The following is a 10,000-nucleotide window of genomic DNA, read 5'->3' as shown; positions in this document are numbered from 1 at the left end:
CGGGTCAAAATTTGCCCCGCAATTTCGTGCTCTATTTTCGGCTTTTAACACACAGTGACAGTTTGCATTTCTTGTGTCCAGAGAATTTGGGTATTTTTCAATCTGGACCCTATTTTTATATGTGTTTGTGTATAACTAAGTCATATCAGCAGAAATCTTTGAAATTGATGTATTGACCTAGATCCGTAGATTGCTTCAGTTGGCAGCCGCTTTTCCAACATGCCCCTATACTGCACTAAACAAGCTTGTTTTTACCACTGACAGGATCAGATTATTCCATCATGACATTATTATAGAGAGATTATTTCTGACGGGAGCTCGGCTTTCTTTGGGTCCCAAGGCACTCTGGGTATTTGAGATCATGCTGGTTGAGCTAGAAGCTGCCTCAGCTGTGGTGGGGCAGGAAGTTGGGACCTGGAGCTGCCATGTTTGCTTGGGATAACAGAGAACGTAGCTGAATGATTTTGTAAGTTATGGCTGAATATTGATCTGATTTCAGGCTTTTGAATTCGATGGCCGCCTGCATTTATTTGAGCCAGAGTAACGTTATACAGATTACAAACTGAAGAGCGGGGGTAACGGGAGCAGCAGGCACAGGCAGGGTGAACACGCTGCTGCAAGGTAAAAATACATTGTTAATTTTCTCTCTCTCTTTTACAATAACAATATGAGCCTGTGTCCATTGCAAAAATAGGGTTGTTTAGTGGACGTATGTGCAGGCTGCCAAGGCAGGAGGGGCATGTGGGAAAAGCGATTGAAGAGATCTAGGTCAATACTACAATTTCTGCTCACATGACTTAGTTACAAAATAGGGTCCAGGTTGAAAAATAGTGAAATTAATTTTTTACACACTTTCCATGTTTAAGATTCCCATCAAACCCTGAGGGAGGGGAGGGGAGGATGGGAGGGAGGGAGGGAGGGGGAGACGCAGCATGGCCTCTGAGAGAAATGCTGTCAACGCCTCTTTCCAAAGCTCCCCTCAGAGTGAACCAACATGGACCAAAAACGTCACGTTCTCTGTGACCTGCTCACCTCAGAGTGAACCAGTATGGACCAAAAACATCACGTTCTCTGTGACCTGCTCACCTCAGAGTGAACCAGCATGGACCAAAAACATCACGTCCTCTGTGACCTGCTCACCTCAGAAGCTATTTTCACACATGAACTCCGGATCAGGTGAGGGTTGCTCCCCACTGAGCCTGCTCCGGATGATACGTGAAGTGTACCCTTTCACACATGAGGCATGTTGCTTTCACACATGAGTAGCACCTCCGCAGAGTTTGTAGAGAGGGGGTGGGGGTGGGGGAATTTGGGCATGACCACACTATGGGGAGTTGTGAAAACTAAAAATACATAATGGGCGATAACTGCCTAACGTTCACGGCATATAATCGTTTGCGCATAACGTTAGTAATTAATTAAACAACCCTACAACTCACGCCCAGATGCATCGATTTCCTCGAGTCGCAAGCACTACAAACAAAACAGGTCTTTGCTATGTTCAGTCCAAAATGCATCAAACCTACTAGAATTATACAGAATACAGGAAGCTAGACGTTTTAACCTTCAAAATAAAATAAATGTTGTATTACTTAGTAACAAAAAATCAGAATGTCGACTCACTACGGGTTAAAATGGACTTTTCAAGATTCAAGATTCAAGATTCAAGATTTTTATTGTCACTCCATGGTACAAGTATCACGTGTGAAATTCTTGTGCTGTGGACTCCGTTTACAACATAGTGCAAATAGTACAAATATAACAGGGCATATGGGTGCAAAAACAACAAGAGACACAACAAGCATAAGGCAGTATAGTGATAAGACAAGTCAGAGACAGTGGCATATTCACTGCACATAGGTGCACGTGTCGGGTGCATACTTTAGACGTGCTTAACATTTTAAATTCTCCGTATTTGACATACAGGTGCAAATAACATATTCCTTATTAAACATACAATTAAACTCAGCATTTTAAATTCGGCGTATTTGACATACAGGTGCAAATAGCATATTCCTTATTAAACATACAATTAAACGTTAGACATACGTAATGGTAGCAGCTACAGTACGGTACAGTGCGGCTACTACACTATTTGTGTATGTTAAGGAGTCTTGTGGCCTGCGGGAAGAAACTGTTCCTCAAGCGATTTGTGCGTGCTTTTGGAACCCTGTATCTTCTCCCTGAGGGTAGCAGGGAGAACAGGCTGTTGTGGGGATGGTTTTTCGAAGGGAGCAGATATTCTTCCAGTTTATCTCCGTTCTGTATCTTTCGAAACACACACAAAAAAACATTACACGTGCATTTACTTTATTTAATTGCCATTATTGCGAAGGTTATACCCGGAAGTTTTCGTTTTATACTGCCTGACTTGACGCTACTTGGAATTTGCGGTTCTGCCATTGAATCTTCACAAACGCTGTGTAAACGTTAAACCAAAGACATGAACGCAACCAGATCCAGATACCCTACCTAGCGATGTCCAATACTGGGAAGCGGGACGACCCTCGCGTCCAAAAATGCTTATTAAATGTGTGTGCTGTGCGAAGCAGACATGAAATCAGATCAGAGTCATGAGCCTTTCAATCCAGCAATCCAGCAACATGTTGGCTGTCGCACACGGAGCAGGTTTGAGCTTCATTTGGAAACACTGACGGCATGCTGTTTTTTGTGCTCGCTCATTCACATCGACTATTTATATAATAATAATCTGTCACGCTGGCTTTCTGTCTGTGTCCTCATGATGCACTCACTGAGCTGGCTACTTCACGGAGCTCTGGAGGGGGGGGGGGCACAATCCGCTCCTGCCACTACACCTGGGGCTACACTTCCCTCCGGCTAGGAGGAGGCTCGCGGGCGCGCGCATGAGCCTACTAAACCTGTTCACACATAGGCAAGCATGCGGAGGGCCTCTAGATAACTCCTGAATTCCATGTGTGAAAGCAGCTAGAGTGAACCAGCATGGACCAAAAACATCACGTCCTCTGTGACCTGCTCACCTCAGAGTGAACCAGCATGGACCAAAAACATCACGTCCTCTGTGACCTGCTCACCTCAGAGTGAACCAGCATGGACCAAAAACATCACGTTCTCTGCCCTGCTCACCTCAGAGTGAACCAGCATGGACCAAAAACATCACATCCTCTGTGACCTGCTCTGGTACAGTGCTGAAGCAGGAAGTGACGTTCACTTTGGCTCTCTATTATACATTTCTAACCCCCCCCCCCCCCCCCCCCCCCCTGAGGCTTGAACTCTGTCAGTCAGTCAGGGCGAGAGTTAAACAGCTGAAACGCTGGTTACTGTGTTAATTGAATTGTAGAATTGTAGGAGCAGAGGGGGGCTGCTGCATGGAGCCACAGTGCCCCCTACAGGAGGAGAGGAGAGGAGGCTGCAGCCTGGAGCCACAGTGCCCCCTGCAGGAGAGGGGGCTGCTGTATGGAGCCACAGTGTCCCCTACAGGAGGAGAGGAGCAGAGGCTGCATCCTGGAGCCACAGTGCCCCCCTACAGGAGGAGAGGAGGCTGCAGCCTGGAGCCACAGTGCCCCCTGCAGGAGTAGAAGGGGGCTGCAGCCTGCCCAGGACAGTGGGGCAGTCTGTCAGCTCAGCAGCAGGGAGATTGAGAGCTGAGAATGTAGCCCACACACAGACAGACACAGACAGACACACACACACACACACACACACACACACACACACACACACACACACACACACACACACACACACACACACATTTTCAACACGTTCAGAAAGCCTGTTTGATGTGAAACAGTGAAGAGTCTTCTGCCTGACAGATACACACCATCACATGCAGTGTTGGACAGTAACTAGTTACTATAGTAACACATTACAGTAATAATATTACTTTCTCCAGTAACAAGTGGTTATGAGAAGAAGCACAGATCAGGTGATGGAATCAGATATTTACCAAGTTGCTCATTATTATTCACATAAAACAAGACATGATTGACAGCAGAGAGAAAGAGAAAGTACAACATGAGGATTTGGAAATATATTTCATAATTAATTATATGTCAATATTAAAGCCATTTATTCTTTGAGGGCACAAACATTGCATTGGCAATGAATATTAGGTTAGAAAATACATTTGCCCGATTTATGTGACTTCTGGTATAAACCACACCCACTTCCTGTCTTCTATCTGGATACAGAGACAGATCATTTTGTTGGTTCAACAGAGACAGACACAGATAATGACGTCTCTGTAACCTCTAGTCTGTTGTTGTCCATGTGAAGTTACAACTGTTCAGTTACCACATTCACTCCACTCTGTGTGTGTGTGTGTGTGTGTGTGTGTGTGTGTGTGTGTGTGCGCGTGCGTGCGTGCGTGCGTGTGTGTTTTTACAAATTGTAATTTGACCTACTTTTTCTGCATAGCTTGTATTTCCTAAACTACATTTCACCCAGGGTAGCTTAGTTTCAACTACTTCCATTGTGAAGTAGTTGGTAGCTTCCTAAGCTATGCTTTCAAGTAGCTTCCCCAACACATGCTGATTTTGATAGAGCAGCTCACATAATGGTCATTCATCCATTCCTATAGTAACTGCAACCAGGCCCGGTTCTACGGGGGTGCAAAAGCATGCATTGCACCCTTATTTTAATTGTCTGCATGCTCAGATGAAAAGTTAAAAAAAAAAAAAAAAAAAATGCTACAGCTGCACACTTACTGTTTAAACTTGAATTATAGTTGTTGTTTTTCTTTGTTCTTTGATGTGATTTTATGGCTTTTTGGCACCTATATGTAACCTTTTAAGTTTGAGATAATTGTATTATCATATGGTCCAAATATTTCAGTAAAGCACTTGAAACACTTGAAATATTCTTGCTTGGGTGGTATCATTCTACTTGAAATGATGGTCAAATGCATTATTTTTAGTAAAATAACATGTCAAATTTTTCGGGCGGCCGGCCTTTGGCCGGCCACCCGAATGGGCCCGGCCTTTGGCCGGGCATCTGCACCCTTTCCTATCTGTGATGCACCCCTAGTCATCTTGTTCTGGAACCGGCCCTGACTGCAACATTTGCAGCATTTCTATAATAATTCAGTAATAGTATCGGCTAATTGCCAAGAAAAATAAAAATAAATCACCATTTGTATGCATGCAGCTATGCACCACACCTCATTCACTTATTTCTATCGGCAAATACAAATACCATTTCTAGAATAATTGGAGCTATACCGTTTCTAGAATAGAACGATTGAGGATGATTGACATCAGTGTTCTGCAACTATAAGAAATGTAGAAAGAGGAAAAAGAACACTGCTTGTCTTCAGGAATCTGTTATCAAACAGGAGAGGTGCTCATTGGAGATTGTGTTCTTGTCCATATGAAATAGGAAAGTAGGAAGTGGGCCCTACTAAAAAATCCAAGGCACTCGTCTCCATTAGAATTAAAAAGCCTTTATTTCAATTTGGCGTAACCCAACGCGTGTCGGCAATCAGCCTTCATCAGGGGTGAAACAGACAAGAGCACACAGGTGCCAGTTATATGTGATCAGGGGGTGTGGCCTACATTATAGCCAATCAGCTGATCAATCAGTAAAAAGCATCCATACAAATACAGAAAATACAAAAACAGCATATAGGATATAAGCAATAAAGGATACAAGCAATAAATAGACATTATGCTCAATAACCCATCATGTAAGTCATACAAAATATAATCTCTCGAGACAGACTTTCGACTTGCATCGAAAATCTGTCGGCAGGCTCTGTCAAAAGGGGTGTAACAGTGCTCGCATGCATGCTGCGCTTCACCCGATCAAAATTAAGTGAATGTGACCGGTGTGCTGTCAACACTTACCATTTTTAGCATATAGCAAGTTGCTACTTGCTACTAGCAACGAGCTAGAGCTGTTATTGTTGTTTCATATCGACGGACGGATTTGAGAGCGATACCCAGGGAGCGGAAAAGAAATGCATTAATGCATTAATTCAGCCAATGGCAGAGCTTGCAGGGAGCGGAAAGGGATTTTCTTCCGCTGCCGACCGCGCCTCTTGAGTTCCTGTTGCACCACATTGAAACGGGGCTGCCCCCAGAGAAAACATTTTTTTTTCTTTGTTTAACCAATGGGTTCCCAGATTGTACAAAATACAACAAACATCATACCATCATACATATCACCCACAAAAACCATGGCCATGGTCACTAAGTCATTGGACAAAAAAAATTGTCCATGACAGTAAAGATAATACAAAAAGAACAATATAGAACATTAGGAAAAAACACACAAAAACACGACCCAGAGACCCCTTTAGGATGGACAGCCTACATTAGAGAAGAGTCATATCTAATTCCTCATGTAGTCCTGTTTGATAGTTTGACAGAGTACCCCGATCTATTTTATTTTATTTTTTTAATAGCAACGTTTTTGGACCAATGTTGCTATGTTACAATTTTGGCTCCGAAATTGTAAAATGGTAACGTATGTTTATACAGGGGTGGTGGGCGTGGTTTCTGGAGATTTTCCATTTTCTAAGCCCTCCCATACCCTAACTCTACATCTAAAATCTCAGAGCGTTACCATTTTTACAATTTTGGAGGTGTAATTGTAACACAGCAACGTTGGTCCAAAACGTTGCTATTTTACAATTGTCTGTGAGACTGTGTTCAATGACACAAGCTCTAAGGGTGTGTCTGCTGCCTGCCATGCCCCACCTCCTTAGTTCTCATTGACTAATGTTCTAATGGCATATTTGTGTTCTGCTAGACGATCTTTGAATCGTCTGTTTGTGCATCCAATATGAAGAGTAGACTATATACACAATTTACATAGCACAGTACATAACGGTGTAGTCACACATGGTAAAGGGACCTCATACAGTACGAGGCCTCAGTCAGTGCAAGACATATGGAGAGTAGACTATATACACAATATTAAAAATACATTCAACATTCAGTCACATAATATGTGCATTCAGACAGTAAAGACAGTAAAGTGATGTATCATTGCTTTTTTATGTACGCCTACGACTACAGCACAAACTAAGATACATCATGTTACAGGAAGTCCCCCCCCCCTCCCCCCCGCCGGCCCACCCACACACACACACACACACACACACACACACACACACACACACACACACACACACACACACACACACACACACACACACACACACACTTACTGATAAATAGCACCTGATATGAAGAACTGGCCAAAAAAGCTCATTTTGTCATTTCATTGTGACTTTAAAACTAAGATGAATTAAGATGAAGATAAATGATTGATTATGATGATGTGATGAATTAAGATGAATGACATAATTCCTTCAGTGGAAACAGCACTAAAGTGTCCCGGCCTTCAAAGACACCAATCATTTCACACTTATTATCCACAACCCTGCACTAACTATGAGCAGGAGCAGTCCGCCCAGCACCACAGCTACATAACACTTCTGCCTGAGTTTGATAAGGACTAAAGAGCTTACAATCAGCAGAATCATGCATGCTGATGTAATCGCATAACTGAATATAGGCCCGCCTCCTGAAAAATCTCCAAAATATGTTTTCGATTTGCCTTCATCTTTATGTAATTTACAATTTAAATCGCTCCTTGGTATTTTGGTGCTCTGTAGTTTGTAGACCACCTTACACCAAGGCTTATCTGCGAGGACATCTGTGATTGTGAACGTTTCGTAGGGAGGAATCAGCACCTGTCCCTCTTGGTCAAAGGCAGAGTAATATGTGATGTCAGCACCGAAACACGTATGGATCTGAAAGCAAGACACATCCCCAAAGAAACGGAATGAGTCCTTGCTCAAAGCCGTTAAGGTGAAAGCGCCGAAACGCATCTCTTTGCCGACAACGTTCCGGTTAAAGCGTCTGCCCGTTCTGTGATAGGTCGTTCTGCAGGATGTTTGATTTTGCCGCAGAACCTGAATGGCATCGGTCAGGTAGAAGTAGAAATAGTGGTACTTAAATCCGTACGTCCTGTACTCGCCTTTCCCCGTTTTCACAGCTTTGCTGAACTCTTGTTGAATTCCTTTGAGTTGATGATCTGTTTGCATGTATAAAACCGTGGCGTGGTCTTCTCCCAAGTCCCTGTGCGCGGGCTTCTTGGCTTTTTTTTCAACCACGGCCCAAGCTACACTGAACATCTTGTTGACGTGCCACTCGAAAACACCCAACTGGTGGACCATAGCTGCTGCTTCAGATCGGCAACCGGCGAACATGTCATCAATGGAATCAACTGCCATGTCCAGAGGTAATGCACCCATCTCACTCCTCTGCAATTACAGGCAGCAAACATCACAGTAATAGAGGCAGGAAACAATACAGTATATACGATATATATTATATGATATTATATAACAATACAATATATATCAGTGGTACTCAACCTTTTCCCTACTGAAGAGCCACATTGACCAAAAAAATCTTTGCCACAATCCAAAAAAGTCCACCCATTATTTATTCTTAGATATTTATTTATTGATGTATTTATTTATTTATTTATTGATGTATTTATTTATTTATTTAAAGAGGACTTAAGCCACAACTTGAGCCACAACTACCCAAAAAGGAGCCTCATGTGGTTCCAGAGCCTCGGGTTGAGTATCACTGGTATATATTTAAGCAATATATCACGAGAGCTAGTGTGTTGTGATGAATATATCACACTGATAAGCTGTTATCCCACGAGGCCGCAGGCCGAGTGGGATAACAGCTTATCAGTGTGATATATTTCACAACACACGCTGCTCGAGTGCTATATTGCTTTTATAAAAGGGTTCCAAGTATAATAATATAATAATAATAATACTATAAGTCCGACTGGCATTTTATTCTGATAGAGTCAGTTGAAACAATACTGTAAGGCGGGACCTCTAGCAAGAAGATAGACGTGCGGGTGATTTGATTGGATCGTTCTGGAGACTGAAGTCGACATTGGCCAATCCTGGCGCTTGGCTCAGAGCTTTTCCAAAGCCCGACACCAGAGCCGTATGCTGACCAAGTAACGTTACGTCTTATTTAGAAATGCGGGGTTAAGAGTGAGGGCGCGCGAGAGAGGGGTTCAGCCCGCGTCTATTCTTGTACAAATCATCATTTTCTGCGAAGTATTAGTAAAGTTATAAGCGAAGATCGATTCACAAGGATCTGAAAGTTGTCTCCGCCATTTTGTTTTTGAGGTACTTTTAGTAAGAGAGTTGCGCCATCATGCGTCCATAATGACGACTAGTGACCCTCCATACAGCAGATCAGGAGAAAGCTGTTTGTCTCGAGCGCAGCACTGCCATTTAGTAAGAGAGTTGCCATGGTAACCAATAACCCATGGCCATGGGTTATTGAACTCGGTTACTGGAATTATACAATGGCTGTGAACCAATCAGATTGCTTGATTTGAGAGAGCCATTTTATAATATATATTATATATTATATTATATTATATTATATTATATTATATTATATTATATTATATCATATTATAGTATATTATTATTATATTATATATAACAATACAATATATTATATTATAACAATAAAATATTAGGTGAGAGAGCACAATCAAGTCTTGCAAATATTAGGGAAACATCTTTGTAATTTCTGTTAATTATGCTCACATAAATAATATAATCAAAGTGTGTGTGTGTGTGTGTGTGTGTGTGTGTGTGTGGGGGGGGGGGGGGGTGCATGCATGCGTGCGTGCGTGCGTGTGTGTGTGCATGCGCTGTGTTTTAGTGGTGCATCTCTTCCAACTGATTCTCAACAACGGTTCTGCATAAAGGTCTTTGCACACAGTTGGTTTATTTCCGTATGTTTTTTTAATTCGTCATGTGAAAACACAGACAGGTCCCAGCTCACAAAAAGCTATTGACTGATGCGAAAAACGCAGAAAATCAAATGTGTTCCGAAAACTTTAATGACGGACGAAAGTTTCGGAGTCAGTGTGTAAACATGAGGTCGTATTTGTTTTTAAACGTGCGACAAAAATACGGACAATGGTGTGCAAAAGCCCTAAGACTCATTTTGAT

The 10,000-nt window shown here is 42.5% G+C and overlaps 1 protein-coding gene across 1 annotated transcript in view; it reads right to left on the bottom strand.

Moving 5' to 3' along the window:
- Positions 1 to 7,308: 7,308 nt before the first annotated feature.
- The window catches only part of LOC310775323 (GPI-linked NAD(P)(+)--arginine ADP-ribosyltransferase 1-like), a 3,407-nt gene continuing 715 nt past the window's right edge, over positions 7,309 to 10,000 (bottom strand). Inside the window, exon 3 of the mRNA XM_083635465.1 lies at positions 7,309 to 8,254. Within this exon, the coding sequence (XP_083491591.1) occupies positions 7,343 to 8,254 (912 nt within the window). The 3' untranslated portion in view covers positions 7,309 to 7,342. The remainder of the gene's footprint in view (positions 8,255 to 10,000) is intronic.

Source organism: Poromitra crassiceps (genome assembly GCF_964638095.1).
Source record: "Poromitra crassiceps genome assembly, chromosome: 4".
In the NCBI taxonomy this organism is placed as follows: Eukaryota; Metazoa; Chordata; class Actinopteri; order Beryciformes; family Melamphaidae; genus Poromitra; species Poromitra crassiceps.
This window is presented reverse-complemented; position numbering and strand designations above follow the sequence as displayed.